This window comes from Tachysurus fulvidraco, chromosome 11 (genome assembly GCF_022655615.1).
Source record: "Tachysurus fulvidraco isolate hzauxx_2018 chromosome 11, HZAU_PFXX_2.0, whole genome shotgun sequence".
Taxonomy (NCBI): Eukaryota; Metazoa; Chordata; class Actinopteri; order Siluriformes; family Bagridae; genus Tachysurus; species Tachysurus fulvidraco.
Genome location: NC_062528.1, coordinates 7,506,443 through 7,534,327, shown reverse-complemented (window position 1 = coordinate 7,534,327; position 27,885 = coordinate 7,506,443). Strand labels below are relative to the sequence as shown.

The following is a 27,885-nucleotide window of genomic DNA, read 5'->3' as shown; positions in this document are numbered from 1 at the left end:
GGGCTGTATGGTATGTGAGGGAGGGTAGGAGGGTAGGAGAAGGAGGAGATGATGCTGAAGGGGGAGGGTAAACACACCAGACTGAGCCATCTGAACAGAAACAGGAACAAGAGCATGAGACACCAAAACGTAAATCTAAACCTTCTTTCTAATTGCAAAGAACAAAAAAACAAGCCTGCAATGAACAGCAGAGGGGATTCGCAATTTGAGGAACGTGCTTGAAGAAACATGCAAAATTCAACAGCCAGGGGATATGGCATGCGATCCTGTTCCTCTTTTCTTTCTTGTTATGGCTCTGAACTGAAAACGAGAATACTTCATGCTTCATATTCCAGAGACTTGAACGTATGTTGGTCAATTTATTTCATACTAAAGAGGATTTAAGGATTTTAAGCCCTTTGGACTGAGGCGTCCTTTTCTGAAGGATTTGCCAAAACAAGCAGAGATCTGGATTGTCCTCGTGTCTGAGGGCTGCCTCCATCACTGGACCAGACTGCTCAGTGGAGGCTGCTTTTGTTTTGTTACTGATGTACCCACCCTTTTGACTGGGGATCCTTCATTTCGTTATGGTCTTGTCTCAGTCTCTTATATACCACACCTTGGAAAGAAAAGGCATGGATGGTTAGGAGAACAGCTTCAAGCATGGGAGGCAAACCGATGAAATGGTATGAAAGAAATTATACACATTAAGTTCTTGGCTGCTCTACTTTCTTTTTCTTGCACTTACACACCAAAGAACCGTTCAAATAGTATTAAAAACTGACTAATTAGTGGTGCCAACGATCTGTAAGCCAGTATTTTTGCCGATAGAAAATACGCTGCCATTGACGCTGGTTCATATATAGTATGTGAGTGAAAACAATAAATTTGATTAGGTTCTTTGACAAATAAAATTATTTGAATTGGATTTTGAGCTGTGGGTGTTGGTGCTGAAATAAAACTGCCTGGCAACTGTAAACCATTGTATCTTAAATAGTCAGTCATGTTCATCTATCTGAGTCATGCATTGAATTTTGACAAGGATCAGAATGAATGTTTCAGGTATTGTTGCATAATTAATTTATAGATTCATGTAATTTAAATACAGAATGAATATTAATAGTTACTATTAATAAAAATATGAATAGAATTTTAATCTTGTGCATTTTGACTGTAAACTCTTATTGCCATGTGATGATTAATCGGATTATTATGCCAAGACCAAAAAATCGGTTCAAGATAGTAATGGGATGACGTCACCCTAAACAACTTTCATTCATTCATTCATTCATTTTCTACCGCTTATCCGAACTACTCGGGTCACGGGGAGCCTGTGCCTATCTCAGGCGTCATCGGGCATCAAGGCAGGATACACCCTGGACGGAGTGCCACCCCATCACAGGGCACACACACACACACTCTCATTCACTCACGCAATCACACACACTATGGACAATTTTCCAGAGATGCCAATCAACCTACCATGCATGTCTTTGGACTGGGGGAGGAAACCGGAGTTCCCGGAGGAAACCCCCGAGGCACAGGGAGAACATTCAAACTCCACACACACAAGGCGGAGGTGGGAATCGAACCCCCAACTCTGGAGGTGTGAGGCAAACGTGCTAACCACTAAGCCACCGTGCAACCCCAAACAACTTGTTTAAACTAAAACTTTTAGACCTGTGGTAGCATACAATTAATATTGCTTTCCTTTATTTACATGTATACATAACTGACTGGAGATTCAGTAATATGATACAAATGAATAATGTGTAGGAGTTTTAATCAGGTTTCCCATTTCACTTCTATTGAAATTTTATAAATACACATTCCCGTGAAATATTTCAGCATCCTATGCCAGTGATTAGTATGCAAATCCCTACAATGGGAATTTAATTTAAGTTTCAGAAAGAGGATTGTTGTGAAGGATCATATACTATTCTGCTCACCTCCAAACAGCATCCTGAAACAAGTTATCTTTTGAGTTATTCTGCTTCAATGGCTTAAGATGCTTTAACTTTATGTTCTTCAAATAAATAACTTAGAAATTCCCTTTGCTTCTTGCTTTACCACTACAGTCTCAGCTCATCCAGCCCTACACACACACCTAAAGAGGAGTACATCATTGGCCAGACTGAAGAACAGGGCGAGATTTTGGGAAACCACACAGAGCAACCACAGAGCCTGAATAGTAAGATGATGATCTGTACAGATCAAAAACCACCTTTTATTCTTCTGCTTCTGCATCATCCAGCATTCCTTTTGCTCTCATTATAGCAGATGCAGTGAAGTTGTCATTCGATGAGCCAACTCCAGGACCAGAGAACACTGGAACAGGAGATGGGAACTCCTGGGAGGAGCAGCTTTATATCCAGCAGGAACAGCTGGAAAAGGAGATGCAGGAGACTAGGAAAATGGTTACAAGGCTTCAGGTCAGTTTGTTTTGCACTTATACATATAAAATATGCTACATGACTAAAAATATGCAAGCACCTTGCTATTACTCCTGTATGTGAGCCTTTCTGAAACATGTTCAATCATGATGATGCCTCTGTGCACAAAGTTTGGTTTATAAAGGAATGATTTAACCCAGTTGAAGATAAAAAATAAATAAAGGTATCACATTTACTAGATGCATCCCTGGTGGTCCAGCAGCAGGATCTTACGTGCTCACCAAAACGGCCTGGTTTCAATTCCCTGGCAAGGAACCTACCCAGTCACTGAGGGATTAAATCTCTGATTGCGTCAGGGAGGTCATTCGGTGTAAAATCTGTGCCAAATCAGAATATGTGGATTAGATGGTCTGTTTTGCCGGAGAGCATCCGAATTTCAACATTATTACATCTACTAGAAATAGATGACATATGATGAAAGGTATTTACTGTAGATATTACTTAGTTCATTCGAGCTATTACTTGACATAGCGCTATTACATTTCTTAATATACAATAAATGTCCAGTGTCGAATGAACTGCTCTGGTGATTAGCAAAAATCACACGCTGTTAGTGGCTTTACAAGCATTACTAAAAAGAATTCTAATAATTACTAAAATTACATAATATATTTAAATGTATTGTGTATCTATCCCATGTTGTTCGTAATCCCTTACTTAAAATTATTATTATTATTGACACTTTTATTTTGATCAATTTTGCATTATTGCTTATGTACTTTATCTTAACCTAAGAGCTTTAAAATGTTCCACATTGGGAAATGAAGACTGTTGAATACCCTTGTGAGTTTCAGTTTCCTGTTGAAAAAGCATTCACAGTTGTATCCTGTTTATCTTAAGATTTTTCTCTCTTTGTCATCTTCAGAAAAGAGATACAGGCGGACAATCGACCTATGAAATATACTGTAGATGGCTTAATAGTGAAACTTAATACATACAGCCTTCAACCTGCTTTCTTCGGGCACCTGTACAAGAAAAGTCAGGTGCAGGCTACAAGAGATAACATTCCCTAGCATCAGACAGCAATGACTTTGCTTTATCGATGTAGAATTTAGCCTTAATGAGTTCACTTAGAAAGGCGCTCTTTATAGTATAAGCTTAATGACTGAACATGAAGAGACCACAAGACTCTCCACAAGATGTTTATCATTGTGGTTACTTCAAAACCACCAGGTTGTATATCATTTTTTGGGAAGTCTTGTTGGTCTGGTTTGGGTCTTTGTATAACCTTTGCATGTATTACTTCATCCAGGCTTTGCTACTTCACGGGTCGCTTCCTGAAGATGAGCAAACAATTTCTCTATTTGGAGACAGTGCTATCAATTCAGAGCAGCAGCTGGTAATTTGCTCGCATGTAAAATGCAGTTTTTAATTACTTGATTGTTCTGAGATAGAGAAATACTTGCACTGTAGACAGATTATAATTACATCTGAATGTTTTACAGATATTAATACGCAGTCGTCTCGATCAGAGCATGGAAGAGTCCCTGGATCTGAAGGTGAGTATTCACTAGTAAATAAATACCTGTGCTGTATATTCAAAGAAGACTTGCAAATGTGTTAAATATTCAATATTAAGGTGTTTAATGATGTGTTTTGCAGAGGGAGTTGCTGAGGTACAAGCAGGAAGCGCGCAATCTTCAGGCAGTTAAGGTAAACCAAAACAATTAAAATGACAATTTTAGATCAATTATCTATGAATGTTTAAACGTCCATCACGTTTTTAAAATCTTTTTCCTATTGAACGCACCTGTATGGTATATGTGATTACCACAGAGAAGAATTTCAACACGTCAGAGTTTCCCATGTCAGAGAAAAGAGTAACCTTGTAAAATAAACTTAAACTAAAGCTACTAAAACTTCAGAAAACACTAGCAGCTCATTTGATAAATGCGGTTGCACCATATTAATGATAATAGTTATGCTGTATGTTAAATAGATACATATTTTCAAATGTTGTTTGTTACTATTCTGAATTGTTTATTATGTAATAGAGCATGAGGCATTGACACGAAAAGCGAAAGCCTTTGTAAATGAGTTCTTACTAAAGAAACTATAAAAGGATGAACACATTAATATAAGCTTGGAATTTGTTTTGCCTGTTATAGAATATTTAAATCACTGAATTGAATCATTAAATAGCATCGTGGTGTAAAAACATTTGTTCTCTGTCCAAATAATAAATCTTTCCAGGTTTGTTGACTTTTCCTAGGAATTCTTGTCTGTGGTAATTACATACATGCTCAAAAATATTAAAATTTTAATTTCAATATTGCTCTACTGAGTTATACAGACAGTTAGTGGACTGAAAAGTTCTTCAGCAATTTTGAACTGCGTATGTAATTCATCTGCCACTCCAGGATGCCTTGCAGTACCGCATGTCAATACAGGAAGACTCAGTACTACAGCTTAAACAGGAACTACTCCGATCCAGCATGGACAAGGAGGACCTAGCAGGGCAGAATGTGAGAGAATATCTAACCTCTAAAGTACCAATTGCTGTGGCAAAATGCTTAAAGCTAAGTATGGTGTCATGCAAATATGGGCATATAGATGTGTAGTATGATGAACTGTGCTTCCAGATGGAACTGCAAAGGAAGCTGAGTGATCGAGACAGGTTGTTGAGTGAATACAAAGTAGGTGAAGTTCCTCGTGGCTAAAACAATTTTATAGCTTACGTCATGATTTGATTAGAAGAAGCTTCTTTGAGGTTGATTAAGATGCTTTTCTCTTGCAGAAAGAAATTGCACAGAAAGACAGACAACTTCAGCAGAATCAGCCTAAACTGGAAGAGTCGGTGTGTACGCTCAATGAGACTAACCATCACAGGGTAAAGTACAAAGCTAATATAAAATACAAAGCTGATCATTTTATTGCATCATTTTGCAACCCGACTAGACTGAAGTCTCTTGGATCGCAGTACAATGTAGTTCAGTATGCTTAAACATGAAGTCTTTTTTCCCCAGTGACTAATTCATTGTTCTATTGATAAGATGTCTAGTTGTGAGAACAACGGTTACAGCCATACGACGGAATCGTTATCTTCACCATTTCAGCATGGAGAAGTAAGTCAGGATATAAAGAGATTTTAACCATAACTGTAAGTAAATGTTGAATTTTTGCCCTTAGAACAGGGTACAATATTTGCCCATGGTATTTGTATGTATATGTAGCAGGGCGATGAGCTGCACCTGGTACGGGATGCTCTGCGCTGTTTGAGGAACAGTTTCAGTGGTCATGATCCTCAGCATCACACACTGGACACTCTGGAGCAGGGGGTGTCCAGCCTGATAGACCGTCTCTATTCAACCGACACAAAGAAGAGGCAGGACAGGAAGGCAAGCATCTAGTTCCTTTTCTTAAATCTGCATTTTTTTCAAGTGTGTTTATTTCTAGTATATATATTAAAATTGTGTTGTCCCTAAAAACAGGGTTTGAACAAATCACCAGGGAGAAGAGCCAATCATACCGATCGAGAGTCATGGCCACCTAGTTCAAGTAAGACACTGTTGACACAAAAATTACAATTTATGTAAAATAAATAAATACTTTATTGAGTATGCTGTTCTAGGAAAATAATCCAAAGTCAAGTGAGATGTTAGCGTAAAGTGGCTAAATGCAAAGATGACAACAGACTCCGAAACGTTTATTCAATTATTTTTTTCTAATTTATTCATAAATGAAACATCGTGTTTTATATTTGTTCATAAATATATTCAATGACGTGAAAATGTTAATAGAAACCTGCACTTCAATATAAACCTTGCAATATATATTGTATAAAATTCAGAATAATCAGATTAACTAAAGTCAAATGAACCTTCTGCCCAATCAGAATCGAGCATTCAAGAACGAACGTGATCGTTGACTATGAAATCTTCTTCTTCTTCCAGAAATACCCCACTCTCATAGTAGTCCTGTGCTCAGCGCCTCAACCTCAACCAAAGTACTCTATTTCACAGATCGCTCTCTTACACCCTTTTTAGTAAACATTCCTAAAAGGTACCAAAGTCATTCATATGTTATTCAACATTCTCATTTCTCAGATTTTGTGCAATATTTTGAACAAATTGATTATTTTCAGACTTGGGGAGGTCACACTTCAGGATTTCAAGGCTGCTGTTGGAAGACACAGCAATTTCAGATATCACTTTAAGTCTCTGGATCCTGAATTTGGAACAGTGAAGGAGGAGGCAAGTATATAATTCAGTGTTTATAACAATGCTATTTATTGCATTGATGTAGAGTATAATGAAGCCCTGTCTACTTGCATTGTGTTAATCAGGTGTTCCAGGATGATGCTATAATACCTGGATGGGAAGGGAAAATCGTTGCATGGGTGGAAGAAGACCATAGTGAAGACAGAAGACCTGGGAACTAGAATCTGCCCAATGAGTTCATTGTATACATGTGTATACCTCTACACAAATCTGCACATTGTCATCCCAGTCCATTTTTGTGTGACAACTGATTGTAAAAACTGTTTACAAAATCATTTGTGACCTTGCTTTCATAGTATTAGTATTATGGCTGATATTTTTGGAAGGCTTTATATAGTGTTTAGAAGAAACACTGTTTTAAAAGATACAGTATGCAGAAATGACTGTACTTTAGCTGACAACCTATTTGCCAAATGAACATGCTAAGTACTAAGCCTAAGTATTTACCCCCTCCATTGACGTTTCACAACCAAATGTACTCTCAGTGCCAGTTCCAAGCCCAGATAAAATGAAAGGGTTTTAATGGGAGCAGCTAAACGTTGCACAACAGGAACACAGAATAGCTAATTATATAATGGTGATTAGAAAATCAATAGATTTCAAAATTATTTACAAATCCAAAATGTAAAACGCTGTGATCACATAAGGATCCCCCACTGGTGTGAAATTAAATGAGTTCTACCAATTGCCGTTCGAAATCACAGTTCTTCCCCTCTCTTCATCAATGTTATATGTAGACGTAGACGCATAACAATCCCATTTTAGTCCTTTTGATTTCCGTTGTGGAAAATGTTAAGGGGGTGAATACTTTATCAAGCTACTGATCCATCATATGTGTTTCATATAAGTCACAGCTTCCAATTCGCATGCTGGAGTACCTTTCTGAAGCCGTTACTTCAAACGACTAATTCCTGCTTTTTGGTTTAAATTATTATGATTTTTAGTTTTTATATTATTGCAGTTATTCTATTTGGTGCTTCTGACATGTGAATCTAAAAGTAGGAAAGATGGGACCACTTCATTTGTAAAAGAATTTGAATAATTTGAATACAAAATATGTTTTTAAAAATCATTTTCTCTATACTGTGTGAGTCTGTTAGGTGTTAAATCGAACCGATATTTGTCCTCTGTGTTAATAAAGATGCACTTCCTGTACACCTTGAATTCACCTTTCTGTTTTGTTTCTTTTGTTCTGCGAAAGTATCTCAAGATGCAAAATGTACTCTTTAATGAACATGTCAAAAATATCACTTAGAAAATGAGAGTAACAGGACACAACAAAGTAAATACATAGATTATTAAAATCATGGAGCTGAAAAGAAGTGTTTGCAGTAGACGGTGGTTTGTTGCGTAGCAAAGTGCTGAATTTACAGCACAGCTGCCCTCACAGTCAGTATGTGTTTCTTCTTGTTGAATGTTGCATGGCACGTTTCCTCTTTCACTTTCTCAGGGAACCGCAGATGAAGAAAATACATCTTCTCCACTTCCAGCCGTATGTCATCCTAAATATAAGTTTATTGTTTTTAATGTAAACATATTTTCCGCAAAGTAATTGAATTTGTACAATTTATTTTTACAGTTCTAGTCATAAGATCATTTAAGCAATTGGAGTTGCTGTAGATAAAGCCACCCAGTTGCTTTATCAACTGCACAAATAGCACAGTAAAAGTAAATGTAGTGTGACTCACCTGGCTGATGATGAGCTGGCACTGGGAGACAGAGATTATTCCTGGTAGTTCTACACGCAGTTTTATCTTCCTGACTGAGTCACTGGTCGTCGGGCAAACCGTCATCTGATGTTTCGGCTGCTGAAGCTGCACAAATTCAGTGCTGGAGATTACTTCAATCAGACCTGGTCTGACCTTGTCTTTGTTCTCCTGCCCCAGATTCAGCTGAATGTTGGACTCCTCTTTCGCTTCTCCTGTTTGTAGTGAGCAGATTTGCTGAAGCAGTGACTGGGCTGTGGAAAGAAATTTTAGTCACAGGCTTAAAAAAAATTTCTTATTGACTAAAAAAAAAAAATCAGCAATCAAAGAAGAAAGAAATATAAAGACATCTTTATATATCTCAAAACATTTTTTTTAACCTATTTGTCTTCAACTGTGAAATCTTTACCTGGTTTATCTGGTTTACTTTCAGCATTATCCTGGTTTAGTGTCCTAGATTTGGTCTGATTTAATGACATTAGCTGGTGTTTCATATCCTGTACAGTGCCCATTAGTTTAACCTGCATGACAGTGAAGAGATCCGACAAGCTCAGTTTATGCTGCTTCTGGATAAAGCTTAGAGCCAGGAGATGTATCTGCTTCATTTCGTCTGGGCTTTTCTCTGCTCTGTTAAGAACCTCTGGGTTGAAGACCACCTCCACTATATGGTAATTCTCTGTTAAACAAACAGAATGAGTTATTCCATATTGCCAGGGCCTGTGTGTGTGTGTGTGTGTGTGTGTGTGTGTGTGTGTGTGTGTGTGTGTGTGTGTGTGTGTGTGTGTGTGTGTGTGTGTGTGAGATGTACTGTACTTGATTTGACACTTTGTTTAGTTGGTGAGATTTTTTTCTGCAAATGTTTTTTTCTACTCTTTTATTTGTCCTTAACAAACAGCTAATTCATGTTAACTTTTATCTGATATCAGCCAAGTCCATCATATGTTGCTGTGAAATTTTTTAAAACTGTAATATCTTGTAATTGAGACACGAGCGTCTGCTAAAAGGACATGCTACAGTACATTAACATGAGGTGGGGAGAAGTGGGCAGGACTGTAATCATTCCAGATTCATTTACTGACCGACGTTTTTAGTCTGAGTAAAATAAGACTGTGTTTTTGTTTTTTTTGTTTTTGCATATTGATGAATGATAACTCGTTAGCGTACTCGTATGTTAGAATGCATGGCTGCTATGCAAAATAGAGTAGAATTTATGACAGGTATATAATTACTTTAGATAGTTATCTATTTAATGCTATTAATATTAAAATAAATATTATTTTGGAGGTGTAAATTGAGATCACATCCCTCCGCTCTCCCATCACATATGAAACTCCTCACACAGAAACCCAACAGTGACCGCACTCATTTTTTAATGAACTCACAGCAATAGAATAATTAATTTGTTTATACTTATTAAATTGTCCGATAAGTCGAATGCCACTGTGTTGTGAAAAACAGCACAATGTGTCAGCACAATATGTCTGTATGTATAAATATGCATGGAACTGGTGGGACTTTTGATTTTATTTTACTATTTTAAACATCATTAATAAAAACCGATTTACGTTTATGAATACTACATTAAGAACAGGTGTGTGTACCTTGGCTTTCAGAAAAGGTCTCCAGTTTTCCGCTCCAAACAGGAACAGGGTCAGAGCTAGAGGTCGGCGCTGGTACTCTCTTCCATCCACACACGATCACATACAGTATTCCATCATGTGGCTTAGGGAAAGCATCATACAAACTTTAGATGTAGACGTTATCCGCTGTAGATTCAATTCAATTCAATTCAAATTCATTTGTATTGCGCATTTTACAACCGACATTGTATAAATGCAGCTTTACAGAACTGTCGTGCGCAGCTGCGCAGCAGGCACAACACTCCGTATATAGCATGAGAGATGAAAGGCCACCATCATTGATTACATCAAGGTTTAAAAAAAAAAGTGAAAGTGACGTGACATACGGCTAAGTATGGTGACCCATACTCAGAATTTGTTCTCTGCGTTTAACCCATCCAAAGTGCACACACACAGCAGTGAACACACACCAGGGGCAGTGGGCAACCATTTATGCTGTGGCACCCAGGGATCAGTGGGGGTGGGGGTGGGGGGGGCTGTTTCAGTGGCTTGCTCAAGGGCACCTCAGTTGTGGCCGGCCCGAGACTTGAACCCACAACCTTAGGGTTAGGAGTCAGACTCTCTAACCATTAGGCCACGGGCCAAGGTCTGCTAGAAGGCCTACTAGAAGATTTACTGGAAGTTGTTTATGCCTAATTCCCAACAACTCGTCTCCAGTCCCTACTGCCCCGGTCATAATCTTAAGAAAACAACCGATGACAATGTCAGTCTCTAGTAACTATAGATACAAGGTAAAAGCATAGAAGGACAAGGCCTTATAAACATCTTCAGATTAGAAATTTCCACCAAAGAACATAGACATAAAACAAAAGGTTAGTATAAAGAGTAATATAATACAAACAATTCAAGATTGATATTAGATATATTTAAATGTGTTTGTTTTTATCCCCAGTGAGCAAGTCTGAGGTGAATGTGGTGAGGAGGAAAAACTCCCTTAATTGGAAAATGAAGAAACCTTGAGAGGAAGCAGACTCAAAGCGGAACCTCATCCTCATATGATCATCATCAAAAAAAAACATTAATTAGAGAGGGTGCTTGTCTTTGGACGGGACAATGTCCTCAATCATGACCCTAAAAATGGCTGGTCTTGAGCCGAACTGTTTTCGATGGGAGCAACATTACAAATGATAAAGTAGTCCAAAAGGGCAACAAACACTTACAATAAACACCAGTCATAATCTCTCTCTCTCTCTTGAGATGTCACGCTTGCCTGTCTTCAAAACACGAGAGCCCTGCAGTTGTTTACCTGTACAGATGCACGGAGGCAGCTTTTCGGCTCAGGAGATGAAAAATATTCTGTAGCGTTTCTCATCTGGCGCTCGATAAAAGACTTGTATTCATTAGGATTACTTTCAGCCATATCATCCAGCATGGACCAAAACTGGTTCACATAGTTAAGAGCTGCGTTCTGTCCTGAAGAAATGTCCATGTTTTAACACGTTATAACTAATTTAGTTAACTAGCTAATTTGGTGTTAACTAAATACTCTCTAGTCTACTCTCTTTGCTCGCTAGTACTGCTAACTTATAAGTTATTTATAAAAAGTTGGATGGTTACAACTCACTTCGGTTGCAATTTCATATTAATTAACTTTTGCAACGAAGCTAAATCATATATATATAAATTTACCGGACCGACCAACAGCACCAAACAAGCTCGAGTTAGAATCATCCGTTTCCATAGAAACGAGCCTTAAACTAACGGCTAGATCCCAAATAGAACCCTACTTACTATACTGGTGCACTTTGTACGTTGGGAATATTCTCGTTACGCCCTTCGTAGCATGGGCGTAAATCCGGGGTGGGGTGGGGGATGTATCCCCCTCTTCCGAGGATTGTTCCCGCCAAAAAAAATAATTTAAAAAAATATCGCACTCTCTATTGTGAGAAAATTATATGTATGTATACCTAAATAATTGTGTAAATAGAAAAAACCCGCAAAAAATGCATTTAGAAACAGTTGAGTTCCCCCTCCGCTTCCTCACAGTGGTTTGACCCACTGCCTGCTTTCCCAGTTCATCTCACCTACTCTGCACACACGAGTCAGGTGTGTGGCTGCGGCTCAGTTAATGTTCAACTCCATTAAGTAGGGGATTTTACTCACTTTAAATAAAGCGATTCTCTTTAATGTAGTTGATGCAGACTCATTCATAAATTTGTTGCAGTAAAAATGCTGATTACTGATGTAATTTCCCATGAATCTGCTATATCAGCGATTAAAATATTACTTCTCTAGTTAACGTTTGCTTGTTTACAATAGCTTGTTGCATAGTGCACTGCAACTAAAAAACTTTGTTTTTCACTGTGGGGACATACAGTGTCTTTATATGTACAATTTGACTATCATTTGTGTCCCCCTTCAAAAATAAAATTTACGCCCATGCTCCGTAGTGCACTATTTTATTATAGTGCACTACGTAAGCAATTTGAGATTAATCCAATTTCTATCGACGTCCAATAGATGGCGTTAAATGCCTGCACGTGAACCTGTCAATCATTTGTAGGGGGCGGGGGTAAATTATGGGGCGTGTTTTTGTATCTGGAGGTGACGTCATTCACAGGCAAATAGAAGCAGCTTGGACATTGACTTTACCATTGCACTGTTATTTATTTATTTGTTTGTTTATTTATTTTTTTATTTAAATACATTATAAAGGATCATAACATCAGTCAGAGTTGTACTGAATAAACAAAAATGAAATACAGAAACAAGAATATATAAATTTAAAAAGGGCATAATATTACATCATTAATTAAACTCGACAAAAATGTGTAAATGCTTACAGATTGAAATAGATTTCATTCACTTTTTTGTTCCATTTTCACATTTCACAGCTTTTTTATTACTTAAACATAGCGATGTATTTAAACATCGCTATGTTTAATTTCTGCTTTTAAAAACAAGAACAAGGGCTTTCACCAATTTACGTTTATGAATACTACATTAATGTCAATTTTATTTCTATAACACAACTACACACAACACCAATTGACCAGTGTGCTTCACATCAATGCAAAAAAAAAAACAATAACATATCAATAATAGATAAAAAACATAAAAGAACATAAGCACACCATACAGTTCAAGAAAATTGTAAATAAAAGTAAAATAGTAAAATAAAATTTCATCCTGGGCCATATGCTGATTCAGAAAGGTATGTTTTTAACCTAACTTTAAAAACTGATATGGAAGGAGAAAATCTAATGCTAACAGGCAATGCAGTCTGGGAGCAGCTACCGAAAAGGCACAATCACCCCTATTTTTCAGCTTTGATTTCGGAATTGCTGAAACTTAATTGCTTTAACTTAATTGCTTAACATTAAGTTAAATGAAATAGCAAGTTAATTAAGAACTATTCCTTATGACAACAGTTGTCAAAGGAGAAAAAAGCCAAATACAATTTCTTTGATTTTGTTAGTGATTAAGTATTTATGAGGAGGTTTTCTAAATTTTACTCCACAACAAGTCATCAATAAAACCATTCCAATCTGAAATAATAGTAGGGCTGGAGATGATATCCCTTTAAAACAGAACACTATTGTGTTTTATTGGGAAATGGGAGAAATATTTTGACCATTTTCAGTATCAGCAGGATGCTGAGGGCAGGTATTTTTAAGAAGCATCCATAACCACAGCATAGTCTTTAGGAGAAGCTGGAATACTATATTTAGACAGAAATTCAAAATAGTTTGCCATTACACTGTGTTAAAGAGTAAATAAAAACCGGCGCAATTGCACATATTCTGTTTGGGAAGGCAAAAAAAGGCAGGACAAAATTATTAATTTTGTAATATAACCAGAGGTTTGGTCAATTTTGTAGTCACGTTGATTGTTTGCACAGCAGATGAAATTTGGAGCCATAATTTGTGCCAAAGAGACAGCAAGAGCCAATGCAGGAGCACTAGATACTCATTAGGAACAGGCCAACATATCAAAAGTGCAACACCACAAAAAACCTAACAAACCCAGCTAGACCAAAGTGCCTAACAAACTCTAGGAGTGAAAATTTATTCATTCATTCATTCATTTTCTACCGCTTATCCAAACTACTCGTGTCACGGGGAGCCTGTGCCTATGTCAGGCGTCATCAGGCATCAAGGCAGGATACACCCTGGACAGATCCCATCGCAGGGCACACACACACTCTCATTCACTCACACACTTACACACCAATGCCAATCAACCTACCATGCATGTCTTTGGACCGGGGGAGGAAACTGGAGTACCCGGAGGAAACCCCCCGAGGCACAGGGAGAACATGCAAACTCCACACACACAAGGCGGAGGCGGGAATCGAACCCCCAACCCTGGAGGTGTGAGGCGAACGTCCTGATGGTTATAACATTGTAGTGGTGAACATATTGCAAAATAATAATAATAATAATAATAATAATAATAATAATAATAATAATAATAATAATAATAATACAATTGTCAAAAATATCTTGAACATGCAACTCAGATTATGTTCTTTTACAGTAGATTTTCAGTCAGTTTCTTAGGAAGTCTGCATAGAGGGGGGAAAAAAGCAAATAAATCAAGACTTGCATTTTACAAAGTTGACCAGAAACTAAATTCTTTGTTAATTACTGCCACATACCTCTATTGTCTCATAAATCCAGCCTAAAAACTCAGCCACCTTTGTGTATACACCAGGGTGATTAGGCTCTGCACAGCCTGTTCCCCAACTAACAACTCCAACCAACCTCCAAACGTTATCATCCTGGCAAACCAGTGGACCTCCGCTGTCTCCCTGTGGGAAATAAGAAAATTGTTACCATCTTCCTTTTGGAAAGAAGTGTTTTGAGCAGATTGTTGAAGTCTGATCAGATCAAAACTTTACCTGACATGCATCAATATTACCCTCTGTGTGTCCAGCACAGAGCATCCGTGGAGTGATCTCTCCGTTATACATACAAGAGCTATTGCATTTCTTTGTGCTAATCAAGGGCACTTGAGCTTCTTTCAGTGTATCAGGAATATGAACTGTACAGAGCAAAATAAACTGATATTTGTTTATCTGCTTCAATCAACCTGTCTCCATGTAGACTTGCTCCTATCTATCTAAGATTGTTAGCATTTTTGCATTAAATGTTCTATTAAATATATTTCCATATATTTCATTAATACATAGAGTTTATATACTGTATAGTGTACGTATACTCTTACCCTCATCAGGCTGTGTGTATCCCCAACCAGAAATCCAACACAGTGTTCCTCCTGGTAGTTCATGGTTATACTGTGGTAGGCATACTGGCCTTATGGTGTCTGTGTTTAAATCAAATATGCACAATAGTCCATTACAATTTTTTTAGATGAAGGATGAAACAACTACATTTACAGTGCATTCCTTAATATTGGTACCCTTTATACAACTAAATACATAATAAATATCATAGATACATACAAATACAATTAGATACATACAAATATCATCTTTTTTTTAATAGGGTGCCAATACTTCTGAGTTTGAATGGATATTGTCTATTACATGTCTTCTGTGTGCTATTATTAGGGATGCGACTAACAAGAATTTTGATAGTGATTAATCTATATATCTTTTGTTGATCGATTTATTTTATTTATTTATTTTATTTATTTTAATTATTTTTATAATATATAAAATTCTAAATTAGACAAATTCAAAATGAGAATGAGATAAAAATCATTTAAGACCATTTCATTTTCAACACACTTAGTTAACATATAAATTCCTCGATGTTTCCTCACAGGACAGAAAAGATGATTGAGGCAGATTGGTCACATTCTTTATACCACAATCCAACTAATAAATAATGAAACCTTTCTATTATAAATTGTTGCAGCCCTAGCGAACAAATGAGATTCATATAAAAAGTGATATATAAAAACTGCTCATGTGGGCTCACCTGAAAAATTCAAAGGATTCCTCAACTTCACCAATGCAATATCACTGTCATGACTCCTGTGATTGTAATTCTTATTGTAGATAATTTTTTCCACAGTGTAGCCCATATACTGAGCCAACTTAGCTGCGTTACGAGTGACAATCCCAGCGTAAACCACCCAACTGGAAACCTGATGCAGCCTGTAGCTTAAAATGAGAATAATAATAATCAGAAAGAATGCAGCAGATGCATATTAGCAAATTAAGGCAAGATTTGATTTGATTAAATTGCAAACGTAGTTTTTATTGAGGGATCTTACGTGGACACACAGTGAGCAGCTGTAATAATCCACTGGCTTGTTATTATGGATCCTCCGCAGGTATGACGATTGCTGAAGTAGAGACTCACTTGCCATGGCCATCTGCCTAGTGTGGCATCTATACCACCAATTATCCTGGGCACTTTTGCCCTGGTGCCACAATCTATTTGGAGTAAATAAAACATTTGTGTTGCTTCATCAGAATATCTCATAATGCTTTTCTGGCTGTAGATCATTTTAAATGAGGTATTACCAAAACATTTCAAAGCTATAATTTTCCCTGTGCTGCAGCTTCCCCTAAAAGCGAAAAAAAAAGGGTTATCTTTTTAGATTTTAAGTGTTTCACAATGTCTAATGATGTGTCATAGTTTGTAGGCAAAAATAGGTACCTGTATTGCCATAAATGTTCCAATTTGCTTCGATGTTCTGAGGTAATTTGAACAAAACCATCTGTGTAGCTTTGCACGATGTCCGTCAAATTCACACCTTTATGTTTGGTTAATCTACAAACACCGATCATTTTGGTCAAAAACAATTTTACAGTTTTTATAAAAGTCAAGTTTTTGAGTTTCAACTTCAATTTATTAAAATCAAATTTATTTGGTTTTAGTAGCTTTGTAACAGGTAAAAGCCCAATCTGATAATGTCACTGTTCCTGTTGTTTGAGACTGTTTTATTTAAGATTCTTGTTTGAATGTTTGTAGGCAAAGTATTTAGTTTCATTCTCTTCCTTTTGTTCTACTGTGTTTAGAAATTCATTCATTCATTTTCTACCGCTTATCCGAATTTCTCGGGTCACGTGGAGCCTGTGCCTATCTCAGGCGTCATCGGGCATCGAGGCAGGATACACACTGCCAACACACACACACTCTCATTCACTCACGCAATCACACACTACGGACAATTTTCCAGAGATGCCAATCAACCTACCATGCATGTCTTTGGAATGGGAGAGGAAACCGGAGTACCCGGAGGAAACCCCCGAGGCACGGGGAGAACATGCAAACTCCACACACACAAGGCGGAGGCGGGAATCAAACTCCCAACCCTGGAGGTGTGAGGCGAACGTGCTAACCACTAAGCCACCGTGCCCCCTGTGTTTAGAAATATTTAGGGAAATTTTGTTGGAAAGTAATTTCAGTGTTCAGTGGGCTTTTAGACATGCAAGGTTTCCACATGTTTTACTTACCCTTTGCAACATTACACCAGAGATCACAAAAGTACCAAAAACAATGGCCAAACCCTCATGTGCCAATGCTGCAGTCTTACTGTCATTTCTACACCGGTTTCCGTGCACCGGTTTGCTACCTGGGGTTTATCATTGTTTAAAAAATATAGTCACCTAGGACTTCATTTCCCATGAGCCACCACCATTGCATCATATGTACTGCTTTGGTTATTTATACCCTGTTGTTTCTACTCTTGTGTAAGTCTCAATGTCACAGCAGACTATAATACTGTAATATCTCATGCTGCACTTTCATCTTGTCTCATCAGAATGTTGTTCCTCAACTGTTGTCACTGCCTTTTTAAGGTTAAAGTGTATTCCTCAATTAGCTTAGGTGGATGTATTTAATAAATAGAGCTGTAAAAGCCCATAAAATGCAGGCACAGCTGATTGATACATGAAAGTTGCTGATAGCTAGAGTGTGTGTGTGTGTGTGTGTGTGTGTGTGTGTGTGTGTGTGTGTGTGTGTGTGTGTGTGTGTGTGTGTGTGTGTGTGTGTGTGTGATGGAGCTGTCAACATCCCCTCACCTCAGATGACCCAGCTGTCGGCAGATAAGAGTGCCTAATGAAGAGTTCCAGCGTTCGTAGCACACAGGTAGCCATGTTTGCTGTTTCTCCAGCTGGATCTCTAGCAAAGAGTTGTCAGCACTGATTCTGTAAAACACTGAGCCCTTTTCAGTCAAAACCTTTCTAAGCACTGGCCTTCACTGGTGAAGATTATACACAAATTTGCCCGCAAGATGTTCACTGGTGTCAGTTCGGTACAAAAAATGATTGGAACTAGGATAAGAGAAACGTCTGTGAAAAATGCTAAACATTAATCGTTATATGAACAACAATGTAACACCATATACATACAGTTACTTAGAATAGAAATATATATTTTTTGGTATAGTAATAACTCTAAATAATAATGCTTGAAGGCTGATTTGTGGCTACCGCACGATAACAGTCTGGCATGTTTTCTTTAGTTTATACCATTGTGATTAAAATATTTAATTTATTAATAAATAAAACATTTAAACATTTTGCATTTAAACTTTTATAGTTAGTGTTATATTGTGGAACACCCAAGAGACAAGTTAGTTAAACATACCTTTCCTGGGGTCAGTCACAGGGCTGTCATCTGATATATTACAGAATGAAGTCTCCTTGGTGTCCTCTAACACTGTAGGACTATTTGAGATAGGCTTTAAGAGCAATTTGACTATACAGAAATACAGACAAATATAATACCGTAAATGTCCATGTTTGAATCATATAATCATATAATAAGGTACCTGTCTATGGTAAACGCAAGAGAGTAAATAAAGTCTTACCTATGAACCACACACTTATGGTAATACCTCCAAGTAGTCCCAGAGCACAAAGAGCTGCCAAAACTCGAATCGCTTTTTGAATAGAAACTTTAGTAAAAACCAAATATAAAAATAGGAACACAGAAATGTTCATAACATAACTGGACTATTTATGCACATGTGTTATATAATATACTGTGCAAAAGGTTTAGACAAGTGTGAAGAAATGCTGTAAATGCTTTAAAAAAATCTATATTTTAAATGTTTTTTTTTAATCAATTTACCAAAAATGTACATCGAATCAATATTTGGCGTGACAAGCCTTTGGCTTTAAAGCAGCATCAATCTTGAAGAAGCAGAAAGAAAGGGGAGTGTGCACAGAGCATAGACACAATGGTTGTGAAAGGAAACCTAAGGCATAGACACATCACCTGTGACATCAGAAAATGTCCAGCAGTGCCAACAGCAATAAAATGGTCAGAAACCAGTTGATCACAGGAACATCTATGTAATGTCTGGAGAAGTCTGAACAGAAGTGGTCTTCATGGAAGGATTGCAGCCAATAAGCCATACCTCTGACTTGGAAACAAAACTAATTGACTCAACTTTGCACAGAACATTAGGAACTGGGGTGCAGAAAAGGTGGCAGCTGATATTTGGCTTTAGCAGGAGGCAGGAAGTTCCCTGAAGGGCTAGACAGCGGTACAGTAATGAGTGAAGCATGGTGAAGGTTCCTTGCAGGTTTGCGGCTGCCTATAGCAAATAGCGTTGAAGAATTGTTCAGGATTAATGGTGTTCTCAATGCTGAGAAATACAGGCAGATATTTAATCAACATATAAAACCATCATGGAGGGTTCTGATTGGCCCCACATTTATTCGGCAGAAGAAGAACAACCCCAAAAATATAGCAAATGTCATTAAAAACTACCTTCAACATACAGAAGAACAAGGAGTCCTGGAAGTAATGATATAGCACCACAGATCCTTGATAACAAAATCACAGAGTCTGTATGGGATCACATGAAGAGACAGAAGATTTTGAGGCATCGTACATCCACAGAAGATCTGTGGTTAGATCTCCAAGATGTTTGGAACACCCTACCTGACGAGTTCCTCTCAAGTGTACCTTTTAGATCTGATTTCCCTTCTGTTCATTTACTTTCCATTTTGTTAAGTGATAAATAAACTATTACATCTATTTTTGAAAGCATTCTTACTTTAAAACATTTTTTCACACCTGTCTAAATCTTGTGCACAGCACAATTCAGTGCTGTATATATAAAACCTGTTAGTAGTGTCTAGTACACTTAACACACCATTTGAAGGTGTAACAATAAAATAACCTTAATTATGTGATATGTTTACATCAGCATATGTATGTTAGTTATGTGCAATGCAGTCACCTGGGTGTGAAGACTGTAGCCCCCTGAACCAGGAACTGTACTGGTCTTCATTTCTGCTCATTCTCTCAGCCTGGAAAGGATGCGTGACCACTACAGGGTTCCCAATTACCTCCAAAGCTTTTCCTCCAAGACTCTTCTGGTCAGTCATAATCACAACACGACCTCATAATGTAATGTTTTTAATTAATATATATTATTGTAATTATTGTCAATGTAAAATAATTGAATATGTAAATATTTCTGCTGCCATTTCTACTACCAGGTTACGTACCACCGTTTTGCTCTGTCCAATCCCCAACCTCTAATTCTCTACTTACTAGGCAAAGTTATCAGGATTTTTTTTTTTTTTTTTTTTTTACATCATTAGTGTTATGAAGGTTTACTAATGTTATACATGCTTCTGGCACTATACAAATACTCTGTATGACCTTGTATAAATATGTCGAGATGTTCGCTTGAACAATAGTTATTGAAAGGAACTTATGAACAAGTGCATATCTATAGTAATTATAAAACAATAATTTTAAGAACTAAAATGATATTAAAATTACATTTGAATAAAGTTAAATAATAACTGCAGGCAATTAGAAAATATATAAGAAAATACATTTCCTTTTATGTACATACTACATATAACTACAAGTAAACATCAGAATCATTTTAAAAGGATAAGCATGAAATCTCACCATGTCTTTTCCCTGGATTTGTGGGAAAAGTACCAAGCGTGGTTCTAGCAGCTCCTGCTCTTCTTCACCTTTGCATTTACATCACTGCCACATTCTCCTGCTGCCCGGTGCATGGCCATTTAGGAGAATGCAACTCGGGATTTTGGTTTTAAAAAGAAATAATGAGGTCAGCAATGGAGCAAAGAATGAGCCTGTTGTTTAATGTAGGGGTCATATGGCCCTAGGCTGAATGGATGAATAACTTCTCTGTACTGCAAAACATCTCCAAAGATATTTTCTTGTCACTGACATGACAGAGTTTGGTTAGTAACACTGCCTAGTATTTGTGCCAACAGTGTTCACTTTAAAGTAGCGCTGATTATCTGATGATTCACAGCCTTAGTGAAAAGCTTTAATTAGAAAATGTTGAAAAGCTGAGTGTAGTCTTTCAATTTCAACACATACGCACAGTAGACCCTTCACCATTCGGCAGTGCACACCTGCTTTTGCAACTGAGAACACTATGAACATTTATTAGGCAATGATTGTTAAAGGAAGACATTTATAATAAAATATTATTTGAATCATAAATGTCCACTGGTAACAAATTGAATTCAATTAAATGAAAGAAAAACCACAAAATCCAGTATTTGTCATAGGTTTATGCAAACACAGTGCAACCCCTAAATCCTTTTGTTATAAATTTGACATGCGCCTTAATATATTGATACAGTATGTATATTTATATACAAAGATAAATTAAGTGTGCATTAGTATTTACCACCTTAAACACAGTGCCTTGGAGTGCTTAATTATTTATTGTAAAATATTATTAGATTTTGTAGAGTTTGTTGAAAGTGAATTATATGTCATGAATATCAGTGGCTTGAAGTTTAAAAGAAAAAATACATAGAGATGTTAAGACGTTATGATGTTTATTGATGATGTAAGCCATGGTGCATTCATGGACACTGAAAGTTCAGCACCAGTGAACTGCTCTATTTGCAGAATAGAAAGCATATTAAAAGTCTTTGTGTGTTTCCTTTTCCAAAATTGCAAAGCAACCTTGGATATGAGAAAAGCATGGTGTAAATTTTTTAATGGTAAAATTCATGGTAAAATTATTTAAACTATTATACAATTTCTTAAAAACACAACAAGTAGCATTTAATGTCTTAATAACTTTGAGAGAGAATCGGAGAGGGAAAAAAGTTGCTGTTAGGGGAATGATTGTTTAAAGCTGCTATAATGTTAAAAATGATAAATGATTATTATATAGAATAAGAATTATATAATTTATGTATAATTTATACAGCATTAGCTCTGTATATAATACAACTGACTAATTTCTAATTCCGATCATAATGTTCTCTATATATAATTCATGTTATCTTAGGGTCAATCTCTGAAAAGCCTTTCATTCATATGCATTTAATTTGTGTCATGGGGATAAATAAATCTGACAGGTAAACTTTTCAGGCCTTAGGTGCAAAAGTTATTACATGTTAAAAATCTAGTCTTGTTCAAACCATGTAGGTAATTAAAAGTGTTTCTCATATTTTGTTAATTCAACCAATTAACAAATAAACATTGAATGAATAATTTTGTTTAAACAATGTAATGGCTTATTAGTCACCAAATATATCTTATGATGAAATAATTAATGACCATATTAATTACTGTCCATAAATGAATGAGCCACATTGGGTTTCTAGGTAAACTGTTAAATACACATGTGTGGTCTGATCACAGGAGCCTATAGGTAAAACTACATAACAGTTTTTCGATGTGTACAAACAAAGAAACATCATATCTGTTTGTTTGTGAGGGCCACATTATTTAATATGCCACTAATTTTTCTATAGCATTCAGATACACTTCTTGTTGATTCTAAATTGGACAACCTCCATCCATCCATCCATCCATCCATCCATCCATCCATCCATCCATCTTCTACCGCTTTTCCGGGGCCGGGTCGCAGGGCAGCAGTCTAAGCAGGGACTCCCAGACTTCCCTCTCCCCAGACACTTCTTTGATCCTTTATTACAAAATTTAATGTGGTGTATATTTTCACACCACATTAAATAGTGTTCCTTGTATGACTTCCAAATGGCAGGGTTGGGAATGAGGAGCAGTTCATGTGTCATATTAAGACAATGTTGATTTGAAGACTGAAACATAACATGGTGTCAGAAGTTTGTAGGGTTTAGCAGTGAGTAAACATCTTCACTTGAAGTCATCTGTGCTGCAGGTCGTCTGCAAAATAGACAGTACGCTAAGCAGAGATAAGTGATTTAAGATGTAAGTAAAGTGAAAATAGTTAGCAGAATTCATGGAGATTAACCACTAGCCACTGGATGTAATACTGTTTACAAATTTATCCCAGTCACTTTCCCATTATCCGATGACTGGGATATAATGCATCCAGCCACTCCATTGTCAACAACCTGAGTGAACATTCATTAAAACACTCAATTCCACAATCCCTTCAGATCTACTCCATATGAAATTATAATACAAATACAAAAATATTATTCAGGCAAAATTAAAAGGCAAACATTTTTAAAAGGTTTTCAGCCTACACATGAATAATTGAACTCTTATTTTAGCCTTCGCTATATAAGACGTAGCCTGCACCTTCTGATCGAAGTCTGGCCGATCATAAAAGACCAAAAGTTCAGTGCATTATAGGTAATGGTTTTTAATAATCAATGCGAACTTTCACAGAGCCAATAAATTGTGGATAGGGGTGATGTGGTCATATCTTCTGGTTCTAGTAATTAATGACTAACTGGAGCTTGTTTATGTACCGACTGAACATATAGACAGTAAAGCATAATAATAAACTAATTTAGAGGTAAGAACCTCACAAACTTGTTTTTCTCCATCACATGACATTATTTTTCTTATCTTAACAATATGAAACAAGGCTATCCTAGTAATATTTAATAGATGGAGTAATAAGGTGCACATGAAACAGAAAGGCTACACAAAAATGTTATGTAATCAGAAAGCTTACTTCTAGGTGCATGTGGACCTATTACAAGTACTTCTGTCTTGTCAGAATTAAAGTTTGATTTTACACTTGCCTCCACATTATTAAGCTGTTGCCTGTCATCTATCTTTGCTCAAGCAAACATTTACACTTTTTATTTATTCTAACAGTTAAGAGTCATTTATTAACTCTGTGCCATCAGCATTCAATGATAATACCGTGTATTAATTTTACTCAAAAGTAACAACATTCAAGGACACACAACCCACAGATTGGTAAACTGATAATAAAAAGTAATGACACCCAATTTTAAAAAACATCAAATTATAAAACATCTGATTTACACACACTGACAAACTATTTTTTCCCTATACAGTAACAGTGAAATGACATTCAGAAGCAATTCAGCATTCAAGCCATAACACATTTCCACCATAAGCCTAAAACACAATGAAAAATATATATTTAGACAAGTATATCCCAATTTATTCTATATAATGCAAATAGGAATTGTTATTTTATCAGAATCATTAGTAAGGCACCACAATAATCACTTAAATAAATAATTATGTCCAGTCTTGTTTTTAAATAGATCTTATTTTCTTTTGTTTGATTTCAAGCAATCGTGAGAAGAGGCTGTCTGTGCCACACATGGCATAATGTTTTAAAACATAAAAAAACTTTTCATCTCTGAGACCATATATCAATGGACTAAGACAACGTGGTACAATGTTAAAAACAATAAACAAGGAATATTTTATATTCCGAAGCATCTGATCTTCAGCCTTCCAGTATGCCATTTCTATGTATGGGTTTAAAAACTGCATTATGCACAGAAGCAACTGAAATGCATGAAGCAGCACAGTTTTGAGACTCTTATTGGTTGATTTCTTCTTTTCAGAGGAAGCAGCTCGGGCTGCAATCATTATCTTGATGTAGGTGAAGACAATGATAATGATCAAAAAAAGGAAAAGGATGACAAAAAGAACAGAACGCCCATGTGCCTGCCATGCATCCCCTAACATTAGCTCCACAACACACACTGCATAAGAGTACTGTGCTGTACTTGGGACAAATGCCCAATATCCAATAAAGGTAAACAATGGAATTATAGAACTGATACCCCATATGATAAGAATCCCATATAATCTAGTCCTGCCTGTGGAGATGTCAGCATGTCTCAAAGGCATGCATATAGCGACATAGCGTTCCAGACACATAGCGCCCAAAGTGAACGGGGTACAGGAGGAAAGAAAAGTCAAAAATGTACAAACAATACTACAAGGAATTATGTGCATGGCATACTGATAGGAAGATCCAACCACTAGCAAGTCAGTGAACAGCATAAGAGCAGAGTCCACAAATAAGGTTTGTGCAAACAAAATGTACCGAGTTTCTTCCCTAAAAACATCCTTTTTCAGAAATGTGAAAATCATCAAGCAGTTTATACAGAGAAAAATCCCAACCAGGACCTGCAACAAGAGAACTTTTTCAATCAAAGTCTTTGAAAAATTAAATAAATTATCACTTGAGTTACTGTATGCTCCTGTGCTCTGCATGTCTGTAAAATAATTTAAAATAATAAATACAGCAATACAGTAATAAAATACAAACTAAACAAAAAAAAAAATCAAAAAAACAAAAACAAAAAAAAGTGAGGTAAAGCTGCACCATACAATAGCAAAAATACACTCTGTGTGTGTGTGTGTGTGTGTGTGTGTGTGTGTGTGTGTGTGTGTGTGTGTGTGTGTGTGTGTGTGTGTGTGTGGAGGGAGTAAACAGTCTACTCAAGGACATAAAGTATCACAGTGTGTGCAAAGCAACATGTCCATGGTAATGTCTTTCAGGTATTTATACTATTCTAGTGATGAGTGCAAAACAATGGATGTATTAGATGTAACCATAATTAGAGACCTACCAATGTTGATGCTGTTAGTATTAATATTTAATGATGTTTTTTTTTTTTTTTTGCTGAACTTATTTTAAATGTTTTGTCAGGGCTCTCAAGTTTTGAAGACAGGCAAGCATGACATCTCCCCCCCCCCCCAAAAAAAAATCAATCAATAAATCAACAAATTAATAATAATAATAATAATAATAATAATAATAATAATAATAATAATAATAATAATAATAATAATAATAATAATAATAATAATAATGGGGGAGTTGTTGTGTTTGGTAAGGATCACTGCCCGCAATTGAAGAGAGAGAGAGAGAGAGAGAGAGAGAGAGAGAGAGAGAGAGAGAGAGAGAGAGAGTGAGAGAGAGATTATGACTGGTGTTGTTTATTGTAAGTGTTTGTTGCCTTTTTTAGCCCCTTTATCATTTGTAATGTTACTTCCATTTAAAACAGTTCGGCTCAAGCCCAGCCATTTTAGGGTCATGACTGAGGACAATGTCCCGTCCAAAGACAAGCTGTTTCGTGTTGAGGTTTTGTTCAAACCGACCATGGAAAATACCCTCTCTACAGAATGTTTTTTCCATTGTTGCGTTAAAATTTACCGACAGTGCTATTTTCTGATTGGCTATTGTGTAGTCTCTTTTTTGATTGGCTGATACTGTAAGTGCAGGCTCGACTAAGAACTGAGACGTGCTTGATTCCTGCCCGGTTCCATAGAGACAGCGGTACATTTTGGGCGCTGTGGCTTATTAAATATAACATAAATAGTCAAAAAGAGAAAAGACCCAAATGTGTGACTGTCACTCTCAATGCCTGACACTTGACAGCCCTGGTTTAATGCATGTTTTTCTTCTCATTATCAACATACAGTATAGGGGGTAATCACTCAGTTTACAAACAGTAACCATTTAAAACAAATGACGAGGTGAAAAAACTACAAGGTAATCAGAGCTTAATTCATTGTCACCAAACAAATCCACTATTAACATTTTTCATTTTAGATTTCATTCATGAAAGGTTCATTTCAGTACATCCTTAAATAATTGGAGGGGCAGTGAGACCTGAGGTATCTTCCTATTTTCTGGTCTGGTCAACCTTAAAGTTGAGCTGTTCCCACAAGATCTTCCATACATACTGTACGAGGTAAAATTGTCAGATGCATTGTCTTTGGGTACATGATAATCCTTAAACACTTATCTAAATAGTGGTTTCATGGCTGTGGGAGGTAAATCTTTAACTGTGGTATTGGTAACGAATCAAGCAATACAATGTTAAAGTATCAAGTAGTTCATGGCAGTGCAGAATTATTTCTTGAGCAATTTAAGGCCTTTCTGGCCATACTGATTTGGCTATGACTCCCTAAGTGTCAGGACTGAGCAATATAGAAAGATCAAATAGAATGCCAAAGTATTCATTTTAAAGCAGGCGGTGCAAATATATTGTTTCAAATCACATCGTTTGAAGACATGCCAGTTTTCACTATTTTGTCAGGATATACAGTATGTTCTGAGCATTAGAAATTACTTTCACTTGGATGTGAGCTGAATTTGTTTAGGTAAAGTACTACATTGCTTTGATGACTTATGTGCAACTTAGTTTTATATGATGCTAAGTCTGAACTTCCAAATTAAGATTGAAGTTCAAGAGTCCTTGTGGCTATAGCGCAGCTGTCATATCTATCAATACATCTATGCAAGGAAGAGATGCAAGAATCAAATGAAAAGTCACATCAGTGGGACAGGACAGGTTGGCTGTTTTGGGGACAAGTTCAGAGAGGATAGATTGAGGTGGTTTGGACATGTACATAGGAGGGAGATGGTTATAATGGTTGGAGATGGAGCTGCCAGGTAAGAGGTAAAGAGAAAGGCCAAAAAGGAGATATATGGATGTGTAAAATGAGGATATGAAGGTAATTGGTGCGAGCATGGGCGTAAATTTCATTTAACAGTAGGGGGGGACAATAAACATAAAATTTCTCATGAGCAATTTTTGAAGGGGGACACAAATGATACAAATTGTACATATAAAGACACTGTATGTCCCCATGTTTTTTTAGTTTCAGTGCACTATGCAACAAGCTATTGTAAACAAGCTAACGTTAACTAGATAAGTCAGAATCGCTAATATAGCAGATTCATGGAAAATTACATCGGTAATCAGCATTTTTGCAGCAACAAATTTATGAATGAGTCTGCATCAACTAAATTA

At 36.6% G+C, this 27,885-nt stretch overlaps 4 protein-coding genes across 5 annotated transcripts; 1 reads left to right on the top strand and 3 right to left on the bottom strand.

Moving 5' to 3' along the window:
- The first annotated feature begins 55 nt into the window (after positions 1–55).
- dixdc1a (DIX domain containing 1a) lies at positions 56–7,816 on the top strand. Of its 2 annotated transcripts, none has more exons than XM_047820959.1 (15): positions 56–665; positions 2,058–2,170; positions 2,257–2,411; positions 3,685–3,771; positions 3,878–3,931; positions 4,035–4,085; positions 4,793–4,897; positions 5,015–5,068; positions 5,170–5,229; positions 5,426–5,497; positions 5,606–5,770; positions 5,864–5,930; positions 6,326–6,434; positions 6,517–6,625; positions 6,718–7,816. In XM_047820959.1, exons 1-15 carry the CDS (start codon positions 619–621, stop codon positions 6,811–6,813), a joined length of 1,344 nt encoding a protein of 447 aa, XP_047676915.1. In that variant the 5' UTR covers positions 56–618; the 3' UTR covers positions 6,814–7,816. The 2 variants fall into 2 exon arrangements, with proteins under 2 accessions (XP_047676915.1, XP_027029841.1); XM_027174040.2 differs by having other exon boundaries at positions 58–665; positions 5,170–5,262.
- A 41-nt stretch (positions 7,817–7,857) lies between these two features.
- Positions 7,858–11,744, bottom strand: pih1d2 (PIH1 domain containing 2). Its single transcript, XM_027174041.2, has 6 exons — positions 11,628–11,744; positions 11,245–11,411; positions 9,960–10,080; positions 8,768–9,034; positions 8,341–8,612; positions 7,858–8,154 (listed from the first exon to the last, which is right to left on the bottom strand). Exons 1-6 carry the CDS (start codon positions 11,677–11,679, stop codon positions 8,020–8,022), a joined length of 1,014 nt encoding a protein of 337 aa, XP_027029842.2. The 5' UTR covers positions 11,680–11,744; the 3' UTR covers positions 7,858–8,019.
- Positions 11,745–14,519: 2,775 nt separating this feature from the next.
- Positions 14,520–20,910, bottom strand: tmprss5 (transmembrane serine protease 5). The gene is made up of 12 exons (XM_047820299.1): positions 20,801–20,910; positions 20,115–20,276; positions 18,732–18,803; positions 18,509–18,619; positions 17,941–18,076; positions 16,574–16,687; positions 16,438–16,481; positions 16,185–16,347; positions 15,887–16,065; positions 15,168–15,266; positions 14,842–14,984; positions 14,520–14,751 (listed from the first exon to the last, which is right to left on the bottom strand). The coding sequence occupies exons 2-12, from the start codon at positions 20,260–20,262 to the stop codon at positions 14,581–14,583; spliced, it is 1,380 nt and encodes a 459-aa protein (XP_047676255.1). The 5' UTR covers positions 20,263–20,276; positions 20,801–20,910; the 3' UTR covers positions 14,520–14,580.
- A 2,907-nt stretch (positions 20,911–23,817) lies between these two features.
- LOC113660500 (odorant receptor 131-2-like) lies at positions 23,818–25,394 on the bottom strand. The gene has a single exon (XM_027174049.2). The coding sequence runs from the start codon at positions 25,331–25,333 to the stop codon at positions 24,359–24,361; it is 975 nt and encodes a 324-aa protein (XP_027029850.2). The 5' UTR covers positions 25,334–25,394; the 3' UTR covers positions 23,818–24,358.
- Positions 25,395–27,885: the final 2,491 nt, after the last annotated feature.